The sequence below is a fragment of the Mesoplodon densirostris genome, chromosome 2 (assembly GCF_025265405.1).
Source record: "Mesoplodon densirostris isolate mMesDen1 chromosome 2, mMesDen1 primary haplotype, whole genome shotgun sequence".
NCBI lineage: Eukaryota > Metazoa > Chordata > Mammalia > Artiodactyla > Ziphiidae > Mesoplodon > Mesoplodon densirostris.
In genome coordinates, this window is record NC_082662.1 from 108,802,776 (window position 1) to 108,815,523 (window position 12,748).

The following is a 12,748-nucleotide window of genomic DNA, read 5'->3' on the forward strand; positions in this document are numbered from 1 at the left end:
AGTAATTGGAAATAAAACATGGAAAGAGATACTCCGTGAAAAGAGTAACCATATGAAAACTGATATGGCTATATTATTAATGGTCAAAGGAGGTGTTAAGGAAGAAGTAACAGAGAATAAAAGGAAATTCATAATAATTAGAAGATCAATTCCATAGGAGAAATACATAATTCTAAATGTATATGCACCTAATAATATAACATCAAAATTTATGTAGCAAAAAATTGACAGAACTGTATGAGAAAGACAAATATAGAATTAAAGTTGGAGATTTTAACATATCTCCTCAGTAATCAATAGACAAGCAGGCAGAATATTAGTAAGGATATAGAATATTTGAGCAACAATACTAAGCAACTTAACTGACACTTGTAGAAAACTGTACTCAAAAGCTGTAGGTTGCTCCATCTTTTCAAGTGCTTATGGAACAATGAACAAAATATATCATATGCTGAGCCATAAAACTAGTAATCAATTTCAAAGGATTAAAATTACATAAAATATGTTCTTTAACCACAGAAAAATTAAACCAAAAATCAATAACAAGATATCTGTTACCAAACCAAAACATGGGTCCAATCGCCTGGTGGGTTGTGATGAGGGAAAGTGCAGCATTTATTGTAAGGCACCATATAAGGAACCCGGGACAACTAGTGCTCAAAAAGCCTGACCTCCCCAATGGGTTTCAAAAAGGCATTTTTAAAGTTAAGGTAAGGGAGGGGCATCCCAGTGTATGTGATGAGCTCCTGCCAAATTCTCTGATTGGTTGATGGTGAGGTAACAGGGCGCTGTCACAGGGCTTAACATTATCAATCCTCAGGCTCCAGTAGGTCTGCGGGCTACGTGCCCACAGTCATCAAGTAGTTAACTTCATCCATTTGGTGGTGGTTTTAGCATTTATAAAACAACTCAGGAACTGTGTGTCAGATACAATCATCTAAGTAAAATACTTCAGAGGAGCTAAATCAGAGGATATAGGGAAGAGGTCTGTTAGGGGAAAGACCCATAGGATCCTGTTTGGTTACATATCTAGAAAATCCCAAATCATCTGGAAATTAAATAACTTACTTCTAAGTAACTGATTCATCATGGATGAAATTACAATAGAAATTAGAAAATATTTTGAAAGTATCAGTAATGAAAATACAGCATATCAAAAGTTGTGAGATGCAGCTATAGTAGCTCTTAGATGGAAATTTGATGAATTAAGTATCTATCTCAACAAGGTACGAAAAAGAGAAGGTAGAAAGAAAGAAATAAAATCAGAGATTAATGAAATAGAAAAGAGATATAAAACAGAGAATGTCAGGGACTTCCCTGGTGGCGCAGTGGTTAAGAATCTGCCTGCTAGTGCTGGGGACACAGGTAGGATCCCTGGTTCGGGAAGATCCCACATGCTGCGGAGCAACTAAGCCAGTGCACCACAACTATTGAGCCTGCGCTGTAGAGCCCGCGAGCCACAACTAATAAAGCCCTCATGCCTAGAGCCCGTGCTCTGCAACACGAGAAGCCACCACAATGAGAAGCAAGGGCACCACAATGAAGAGTAGCCCCCACTCTCCACAACTAGAGAAAGCCCATGCACAGCAAGAAAGACCCAATGCAGCCAAAAATAAATAAATTTAAAAAAAAAAAGAGAAAGTCAATGAAGCCAAAAGATGATTCTTTGAAAAGATTAATAAAATTGACAGAATTGATCAAGGAAAAGAGTAAGAGAGAAAACAGATATACCTAATATCAAGGATGACAGAGGCAACATCACTATAGATGCCACATACATTAAAAAAAATAATATGAGGCTTCATAAACAACTTTATCTCAATAAAGTTGACAGCCTAGATGAAATGGGCAACTTTTTAGGAAAACAACTTGCAGAAATTTTGAATAATCCTGTATCTTTTAATGAAATTAAATCCATAATTTATAACATTCCAACAACAAAAACACCAGATCCAGATGGCTACCCTGATAAATGCTACCAAACTTTTAAGGAAACAGATGAACAATTCTACACAAAATCTTTCAGAGAGGCCAGCATAACCTTGATACCAAAATCTATCAAGGACATTACAAGAAAAAAAAAATACAGAGTAATATCCCTTAAGAATACAGGTGGGAAAAAAATCCAAATGAAATACTGACGAATCAAATACAGTATTATGTAAGAACCATACACATCATGGTCTTGTGAGTTTATTCCAGAAATATATAGCTGGCTTAACACTTAAAAAGTCATTCAATATAATTGTAACAATGTGATCATTTTAAAAGATACAGAAAAAGCATTTTATAAAATTCAAAACCCATTCATAATAAAAACTATTAGTTGACTAGGAATAGAGAGAAACTTCCTCAATTTGATAAGATTATTTACCTAAAACATACAAATAATATCACACTTAATGGTGACATAGTGTATGCTTCGCCCTAACAAGACAAGGATATCTGTTATCACCACTTCTATTCAACATTGTATTGGAGTTCCTGCCAGTGCAATAAGGAGAGAAAAAAAAATTTTTAATTGGAAAGGAAATAGTAAAACTGACTTTATTCATAAATGACATGATTGTATACATAGAATATCCAAGGAATGTACAAACTACTAGAAGTAATAAGTGAATTAAGCAAGGCCATGTGATACAAAGTCAATATACAAGTATCAGCTGTATTTCTTTATACTTGTAGCAAACAATTGAAATATGAAAATGTAAAAATAATACCATTTACAATAGGATTTAAAACATAATAAGGTACACAGGACTAAATAAAATGCATAAGATTCTACAGTGAAAATCATAAAACAAGAAGAAATCAAAGAAGACCTAATGAAAGAAGAAAGAGCCTATTTCACAGAGGAAGATTTAATTGTTATGATGTCACTTCTCCCCAATTGGTCTATACATTCAATGCAATCCTAATCAAAATCCCAGCAGGCTTTTTTGGTAGAAATTGATAGGCTAATTTTAAAATTTAAATGCAATTGCAAAAAAACCTAGAATCGTCAAAATCATCTTTAAAATAAGCATAAAGATAGAAGATTTATGCTACCAATTTTCAAATTGATTTTACTATCAAGGTAAGTAATTAATACACTATGGTATAGGCATAAGGATAAACAAATAGAGCAATGGAACAGAATAGAGTCCAGATATAGGCTCACACATATTGTTACTTGACCAATGAAAAAGACACCAGTGCAATTCTAGGGGAAAGAAAGACCTTAGAATAAATGGTGTTGGAAGAACACAGCATCCAGATAGAAAAAAATAAACCTTGACTCTTACACTCATACCACTAAAAAAATTAATTTCAAATGGATTGCAGGGGACTTCCCTGGTGGTCCAGTGGTAAAGAATCTGCCTTCCAATGCAGGGGATGCGGGTTTGATCCCTGGTCAGGGAACTAAGATCCCACATTCCGTGGAGCAACTATGCTCGAATGCCACAACTACTGCACTCACAGGCCTCAATGAGAGAGCCTGCGTGCCACAGACTACAGAGCCCACACACCCTGGAGCCCAAGCACCACAACTAGGGAGAGAAAACCCACACGCCACAACTAAAGAGAAGCCCGCACGCCACAACAAACAGCCCATGCCGCAAGGAAAAGATCCCACATGCCTCAATGAAGATCCCGCATGCCACAACTAAGACCCGACACAGCCAAAAAATAAAGAAAATAGTTTTTTTTTTTTTTTTTTTTTTTTTTTGCCGTATGCGGGCCTCTCACTGCTGTGGCCTCTCCTGTTGCGGAGCACAGGCTCTGGATGCGCAGTCTCAGAGGCCATGGCTCACGGGCCCAGCCTCTCCGCGGCATGTGGGATCTTCCCAGACCGGGGCACGAACCCGTGTCCTCTGCATCGGCAGGCGGACTCTCAACCACTGCGCCACCAGGGAAGCCCGAAAATAGATTTTTAAAATATGGATTGCAGATCTAAATGTGAAATCTAAGTTATAATTCTTCTAGCTGGGAACACAGTAAACTATATGAGCATGGTGTAGGCAAAGATTTCTTATAAAAGAGCAAAAAGTACTAACCATAAAGGAAGAAAAGATAAAATACATTTCATCCAAATTTAAAACTTCTGTTCATCAACAAACACAATTAAGAAAGTGAGGGACTTCCATGGTTGTGCAGTGGTTAAGAATCCGCCTGCCAATGCAGGGGACACAGGTTCCTGCCCTGGGCTGGGAAGATCCCACATGCTGCAGAGCAACTAAGCCCGTGCACCACAACTACTGAGCCTGTGCTCTAGAGGCCGCAAGCCACAACCACTGAGCCCATGTGCCACAACTACTGAGGCTACATGCCTAGAGCCCGTGCTCCTCAACAAGAGAAGCCACTGCAATAAGAAGCCCACACACCACAATGAAGAGTAGCCCCTGCTCGCTGCAACTAGAGAAAGCCCACGCACAGCAACGAAGACCCAACACAGCCAAAAATAAATAAATATTTTGAAATACATACATCTGCAAAGGATTTGTAACCAGATAGAACAAAGAACTCTTAAAACTCAATAAGCCCACTCAGCTTTCAAAAACAGGCAAAACGTTTTCACAGACACTTTGCAAAGAAGATATACAAATGGCCAAGAAATTAAATGGAAAGACGTTCAACATCATTAGTAATCAGGGAAATTCAAATCAAAAACACCATGAGATAATACCACACACCTACAAGAATGACTAACAGTACCAAGTGTTGAGAGGCTATGAAGCTACTGGAACTTTTATATATTGCAGGTGAGTGTATAAAATGGCACAACCTCTTTTGAAAACTTTTTGGCAGTTTCAACTAAAGTTAAACATAAACCTACCCTATGACCAAGCAATTGTACTCTTAGGCACACAAGAAAAATGAGAGGAGACATCCACAAAAAAGACTTGTTCAAGAATAAAACACCTTCATTACATCAAAAAGTGGAAATAATCCAAATATTCAACAATAGGAGAATGGATAAACAAATTATAGATTCATACAAATAAAAAGAGCAACCTACTGACACATGCAACTACCTGGATAAATCTTAAAATCACTAAATTGTGTAACGATTCCAAGCACAGAGAGTGAGTACATACTATATAATTCTATTTATATGAAGTTTGAGAATTAATAAAAGCACCAGGTGTTAACTACACTTATTTTGTTTATCATTTCACAATATATAAATATCATATGCAGATGTACAAGTATTGTACACCTGAAACTAATATGTTACATGTCATTTATACCTCAGTAATAAAAAACAAAAGGAAACAATACTTACCTCTGGAGGTGGATATTGGCTGGGAAAGTGCACAAGAAAACTCTCTGTATGACATCTCTGCTCCACATCCATCATTACAGTCATTCTACCTCTGAACCATACCTAGAATCATCTTCTTCTTGTGATCTCCACTGTCCCCAATCTAGGCCAAGTCTGAACTGTCTCTGATGTGCAGGCCACAAGAAGGATCCTGTGTCAGAGGAGTGAATGGGAGGACAAGAGCCCCCAGAGACTCATCAGATATGAGTGTTGTTCTTCTCTATGTGAATGAGCCATTACCACAAAACTTCCATTCCTACTGATCCATAATTTTAACTGATTTTCTTTTGTGCTTCAATTGGTTTTTACAACATTTCCAGTGCCTTAACCATGGAAAATGACATTGTTTCTATGGGAAAATGTATTCTGATTTTCAACAATTGATTAAAATTGTTAAAATTGATTAACTTTTTAGAACCCAGTCATTTCTTCATTGGAGATTTTCCTCTTGTTTTTTATGGTATTTTTAAGTATCTCTAAATCTTTTTAATGGGTTTATATTCTGTATTTCCAATCATCTTTGAAAATCACAAAGGGCAGACTCTTCCATTACTTGTGTTTGTATGTTAGAGAATGGCATGCAGAACTGGATGCACAGGAAGCACAGCTGAAATGGAGCAGGACGCTATGGTCCTCCCCCCACCCACCATGTCCTCTGCCTGCCTTTTGTCTGTAGAAAAACTTTAGTCAAATTTGAGCCTGGGGCTTCCCTGGTGGCGCAGTGGTTGAGAGTCTGACTGCCGATGCAGGGGATACGGGTTCGTGCCCCGGTCTGGGAAGATCCCACATGCCGCGGAGAGGCTGGGCCCGTGAGCCATGGCCGCTGGGCCTGTGCGTCTGGAGGACGCAACAGTGAGAGGCCCGCGTACAGCAAAAAAAAAAAAAAAAAAAAAAAAAAAAAAAAATTTGAGCCTGTATATACTCATTTGCAAATTTGCAGTTAGCCTAAACAGAGAGAAAATTTGACTCAAGGTTTAAAACATTTTACAAATAATTTTAAAACAACATAAAACATATTTGCCAAGTTTAAAAGTAATTAATTACAAAACACAATTAAAGTAGTGGAGCAGGGCTTCCCTCGTGGCACAGTGGATGAGAATCCGCCTGCCAATGCAGGGGACACGGATTCGATCCCTGGTCTTGGAAGATCCCACAGGTCGCAGAGCAACTAAGCCCTGTGTGCTACAACCACTGAGCCTGTGCTCTAGAGCCCACAAGCCACATCTACTGAGCCCGCATGCCTAGAGCCAGTGCTCCACTACAAGGGAAGCCACCACAATGAGAAGAACCCTGTGCACCGCAACAAAGAGTAGTCCCAACTCATGGCAACTAGAGAAAGCCCACGCGCAGCAACAAAGACCCAACACAGTCAAAAATAAATAAATAAAATAAATAAGTTTATTTTAAAAAAAGTAGTAGAGCATTAAAATTATATTTTAAAATACTAAGTTTTAAAAGTAATTCTTGTATTGTTCTGAAATTCTAAAACAGATTTAGTAGAGAGACATTAATATTCACTTTATAAAAGTATTCATCAGTTTTCCTATAACTAGGCATCTCTAGTACATTCAGAATTATCCAGTTTACAAGTAATTCATTTATAAGTTAAACTTCCAATATGTAAAATGGTTGCATTAAAACACTCTTTTCAGAATTTTATTTTTAAAAGTACTATTATAGCATAAATTCACATTTATAACTGAAAACTTCTATGAAAGTTATCAGTCTAAAAAGTTACAGGTCCAAAGAATATTGATACTAATATTAATTAGGGTTATCTAAACTGCTGTAAAAAGCAAAATTAAAAATTCGATAGCACAAACAAAATAGCAATTTACTTGTCTCTCATGTAAGAGTACAAGATTAATAGATCCAGATTAGAAGATCCAGTCATTTAGGGCCCCAATCTGATGGTGGACCTACTTCAATACAAAGTTCCCAAACATCTCTCTGGTTATCATTATTCTAAGATACAGGAAAGAAGAGTGGGCAGAAGTCCAGGGCAAACCATTGCCTTTTAAATGGGTTAGACGGAGCTCAGTGAGAACTTAGTCATATGTCCACGTGCAGCTGCAAGGGAAACTGGGAAATACTGTTGCTATTTGGGCAGCCCCATCCCAGCTACAGTCCTATAATGCTGTAATAGGAGGAAAACAGATTTAAATGAAGAGTTAGCAGTGTCTGACACCCCTCTAGCCACAAGAATTCTGTGTTCATCCTTCTCCTGATATGCTCATCCCCTCCCCAAGGGAGACAACTCCAAATTCCATCCAGGTGCTACCTCCAGCTCAAATTCTGGGATCTCTGGGTGACTTGCAATCATCTCCCTCAGACTCAGATTGGCTTTTTGTGGTCCAGCAACTCATTAACTCAAAGGAAGTCACTAACTTCTCCAACACCCAATAAATCATGGTCTAATAGAAACAGGATGATTATATGAGAACTTCTTGTTCTTTACTATTCAGTGGCCCTTCTGCTGCCATAAATCTTGGGGAGAGATAAAACAAGAGGTTAATATTTTTGAAATCTGAAGGGAGATGCATTTAGGCAACTGGAAAAAAAAACCCTGCTTTTTCTTTCTAAGAGAAAGTAGCATTAGACAGAAGAAAAGATATTTGGTGACAAAAGACATTCTATTTCATGGTATTTCACAGTAAGGACACTAGTTAAAGGGATTTCCGGATCAAAGTGAGAAGAGAATCCAGAACAAAACTAAATAGTAGCTTTTTTTTTTTAAAGAAAAATATGAACTTTTTGATTAGCTTGTCTTAAGATGACTATTGAGAGATTAATGACATTTTGAGAAGAAGAACCATAACAAAAAGACTGAACCACATCAAAACGCAAAAATACTTTAATTACTGAGAAATATATATAACTCCATCCTTAAGCTTCTTTCTCTTTATTCTCCCATTAGGCTATGTTGATGTCATGTGTTCCCCACTGTGTGTATGTTTACGTGTGTGTGTGTGTGTTCATATAATTCAGACCATATTTTGAACAGGAGACTTCCTGATGAAGCCAAATGATTTCCCAAACCAAAGATCAATTTTTAAACATATTTTAAAGTAGTTGAGATAAGGCAACAGCTAAAAGCAGTTCAACTAAAGTGTAAACTGTAAAGACAGGAGTTAGGCAAAGAAAGGGGATGCAATAGAGAGCTGAGAAATAGACAAAGGACCTGTGGCTAAAAAAGATGTAAAAATATCCTCATAAAGGAGCAGTATATATAGTGATTGAAGCCAGACTGCCAGGTGTACCTCCCTGCCTTTCCACTTACTTGCAGAAGAAGTAGTTGATAGTATGTTCTTCTTGGGGTTGCTGAGAGGATTACATGTGTCCATTCCTATTGTATCTTTTGTACCACATAAGGTAAACCCTTGAGAAATAACGATTGGTCTGGGAAGGATACTTTTGGGGTGATGTTAGTAAGTCAAAGCCCTGGGCTGGAATTATTGGCATCAAGTCATCTTCAGCAAGGTTGACTCAGGGAGTAGTATAAGGTGCACAAAGATGCATGGCATCTCTCACAACCCAGCTCTCCCAGAACCCCTTACACCTGTCAAAATAGACTCCTGGGTTGAATGAGCCCTGATTCTGACCCAGTGTATGAAATCCTATATCCATTACATTGGTCTTTTCTGAATAATTTGAAAAATTTGTTACATTTTAAAAGTGGATATTTTGTGTTTGTAATCACACAGGTAGCTGTGTGAGGAAAGTTCTTTTTTACAGTATTTTTATGTTTTTGAAATTATCTGTGTATCAGTCTTCTCTACTAAACTATAAGCTCCTCTAAGTAGGAAACTTAATCCCCTCACTCCCCACTGTACCCCAGCACCCAGCTCAGTGCATGGGTATTTTAAAGTAAATTTCTTCCCTTAGCACAGAACCAAAGATCCGATTTGTGGGGTTGGGGGTTGGCTTGGAGAGGTGGATGAGGGGCTGGGATGTGTTCTGACAGTTCTCCTGAAAGATAGATGTTCTCCGCGTAAGCTTCTGGAGCAAGACTTGCTTCGGGGTTGTTGGTGACAGTTTCCCTTCACCAGTAGGAGTTTGTCACTATAAGACAACACCAGAAAGTTAAAAGTGAATGGGAAGGGTGGGTGATGGAGATTCCGACCCCTAGGGTCTCCCCTGAGAGTAGCTGAGAGTGTGGGCAACTGCAGGTGAAAAACAGAGAGGTCATACGGTTAATCTTTTCTGCCCAGAGCAGGTTTGGCCCACATTTTATCCCCTCTGTGGGGGTAATGGGTGCTGCTGAGTGGGCGGTGTGTTGCCTGAAAGGAGGTGGAGCTGAACAGCCCCTCCACATTGGCTATTGCTGCTGTTTGTACTTTGTTGCTTTACATTTCTTTGCAAAGAGCTGAAAGTGCAGTGCCCTCCAGATCGCAGCTGAAGGATCTGCCAGTATTGGGGCAAAGGCAGCGAGGTCGGGTACTGCAGCAGAGCTCTCAGCTCTGGGTCTCAGCTCTGGGTCTTCCAGGCACAGGGCTCACCCATCCAAGGTGTAGTAGTTCCCGGTGGTCCACGAGGACAATGGAATCTGGGTTCCCCAAAGGCACCTGCTGCTGCAGAATTTATCTAAATGCCACGTTCAAGCTCTTCTTTGAAAGGTGATAACTGGTGTGTGCTTTCTGTCTTTTGTCATCCTTTCTTTAGGACAGGTTACACTGACCCAGCCCGGTGAAGATCTCTGGAGACCATGACCAAGAAAAGAATTGCTGTGATTGGGGGAGGAGCGAGTGGGCTCACGTCTATCAAGTGCTGCCTGGAAGAAGGTTTGGAGCCTGTCTGCTTTGAAGGGACTGATGACATCGGAGGGCTGTGGAGGTTTCAGGTAAATCTCCTGGTTCCTTAATACTTGGAATTCTCGCTGTAACTAGGTGCATAAGATATTTTACCTCGTGTCAGGAAGTATGACGGGCTTCACAGTGATTAAACCTGCCAGACTTCAACCTGCTGACCTCCTCTCAGCAGTCATCACCTCAGGTTCTATGCAGGTTCTCTTTCCCTACGCTGGCAGCAAAATGGGACGCAGGTATCACTCGTTTTTTCCTTTACTGATGTCTGTGAAAATGGCACAGAGATCATTTTCATTTTCAGATCTTCCTTGATTTACAATGAGGTTACATCTTTTTTTTTTTTTTTTTTTTTTTTTTTTTTTTTTTGCTGTATGTGGGCCTCTCACTGTTGTGGCCTCTCCCGTTGCAGAGCACAGGCTCCAGACACGCAGGCCCAGAGGCCATGGCCCACGGGCCCAGCCGCTCCGCGGCATGTGGGATCCTCCCGGACCGGGGCACGAACCCACGTCCCCTGCATCGGCAGGCGGACTCTCAACCACTGTGCCACCAGGGAAGCCCACAATGAGGTTACATCTTGATAAGCCCATCGTAAATTGAAAATATCCTGTTACAAATGTATTTAATACACCTAACCTACCTAACACCATAGCTGAGCCTAGCCTACCTTAAACGTGCTCAAAACACTTACATTAGCCTACAGTCAGGCAAAATCATCTCACACAAAGCCTATTTTATAATAAAGTGTCGAATAGCTCATGTAATTTATTGAATGCTGTATTGAACATGAAAAACAGAATGGTTGTTTGGGTGCAGAATGGTTGTAAGTCTATCAGTTGTTTACCCTCCTGATCCTTCCAGCTGACTGGAAGCTGCCACTGCCCAGCATCACCAGAGTATGTTACAAAATATCGCTAACCCGGGAAAAGATCAAAGTTCAAAATTCGAAGTGTGGTTTCTATTGAATGTGTATCGCTTTTGAACCACTGTAAAGTCAAAAAATCACACGTTGGGCACTGTCTGTAATGAGTTTTGCTGCTATCCAGAAAAGGGTAACAATCTTGGTGGGGGGTGTAGCAGAATGGCAGACATGTAAAGTGGTTGCTCTTGGTCTGTGTTCATCGGTAAGTGATCTAGAATACTGCTTACAACTCCTTCCAGGAATCCCCCTTTTCAATCTCTTCTTACTGTTTTTTTTCTTTTATTTCTTACCTTCCTTCCTTCGTTGCTTCCTTCCTTCTTTACTTTAGACAATTCTCTAATGATTCTAGTGCTTGAATAGGATATAAAATCTGGCCGCCTTCCTTGCTTTGCACTTTTCCTTCACTTGAGAAATCAAAGCAGTAGTCCCATCTTCAGGGAAGGGCAGAGGGCACCTGCAACTGGCTTTTCTTGTCCTTGCACAGACTCAGTTTTAAAGTTGAGTTGCTTTAATATGCACACCCAGCCCTGCAACTTGTTACTAACAGTTAAGGTATCTTCTTACTTAAATGATAGTTAAGCTTATTATATGTCAAAGAATATCACCCTCCTTGACTGATCTCCAAAGCAACATCCATTGGGTTTGCTTTTCAACTCACTTTTTAAGCCAGTATTTTAAGTGTATTAAGGTGTCCAGATTTGTTTCATATTTCACAAAATGGAGACGGTGTTGGCCAGCTACTTAAAAGTGGTTTCATTCATTCATAGCATTCCTTAGTAGAACAGCAGTACAGTTGTTTTACATCTTGGCTCTGTCTTGGGGACTAACTCTATTTGACAATCGTCCTTATTCGGATCTAGGGTGGATACTCCTTAGCACACCACTCATGCCTCGGTCATAATCAGTCTTGGGCATGGGCTGAAAAGACTGTTAATAAATCTTTTGTAATCAATAGGAAATTTTACTTTTGAAATCCAGCCACAACATGGTGTAGACGTTAAGAGCACATCTGGGTTCAAATCCTACTATGACCTTGGGGAAAACCATTAAACCCATCTGTACCTCTGTGTTGTCATCTTTAAGAAGGAGATAATACTGGCACCCACTTCATAGAATTATTGTGGGGATTAAGTGAATGAATAATTATGTCATCACTAATAACAGTGGCACAATAATTGCTAAACATCAATTATTATTCGGTAGGCCTAGAGTGTGGCCCACACATGTGGTGTCTGGTAAGCATCCTAGCCAGGTCTGGCAACTACTGACCAGGCATGAAATTAGTGAAGGGTCCACCATCCTACCTGATTATCAGGTTTTATTTCCAAAGTGGTTTAAACTTCCTCTCTGTTAAAGACCCAATTTGGAGTTTTTTCTGATTATATTCTTGGAAAAATTTCAGCACCTTATAAACTGCTTTCTTGAAAATAAATAAGCTATATTTCATCATAGTGCTCTGACTGCTGTTAAGACAGACCACATCTGTGTCTATCATATTATATATAGCATACATATATTTTACATATATTATAAATGCACACACAAACACCGCTATATTTCTAGAGCCACGGGGGATGCCTGGCATATATTAGGCACCAATATAAATGAATCCTAGAGAAGCAAAATATCTTGGGTGGCTGCTTAGAATGCTTGTGGAAGTAGAGACCTTCATTCTCACTTATTCCACAGTTACACAGTTGTGGAGCCTGAGGTATTATA

General features: G+C 39.4%; 1 protein-coding gene across 2 annotated transcripts in view; it reads left to right on the forward strand.

The window, feature by feature from the left end:
- Nucleotides 1–10,010: 10,010 nt before the first annotated feature.
- LOC132481960 (flavin-containing monooxygenase 5-like) overlaps nucleotides 10,011–12,748 on the forward strand; it is a 29,950-nt gene continuing 27,212 nt past the window's right edge. For both annotated transcript variants that reach the window (XM_060086917.1, XM_060086926.1), the window contains exon 1: nucleotides 10,011–10,145. In XM_060086917.1, coding sequence (XP_059942900.1) covers nucleotides 10,011–10,145 — 135 coding nt within the window. The remainder of the gene's footprint in view (nucleotides 10,146–12,748) is intronic.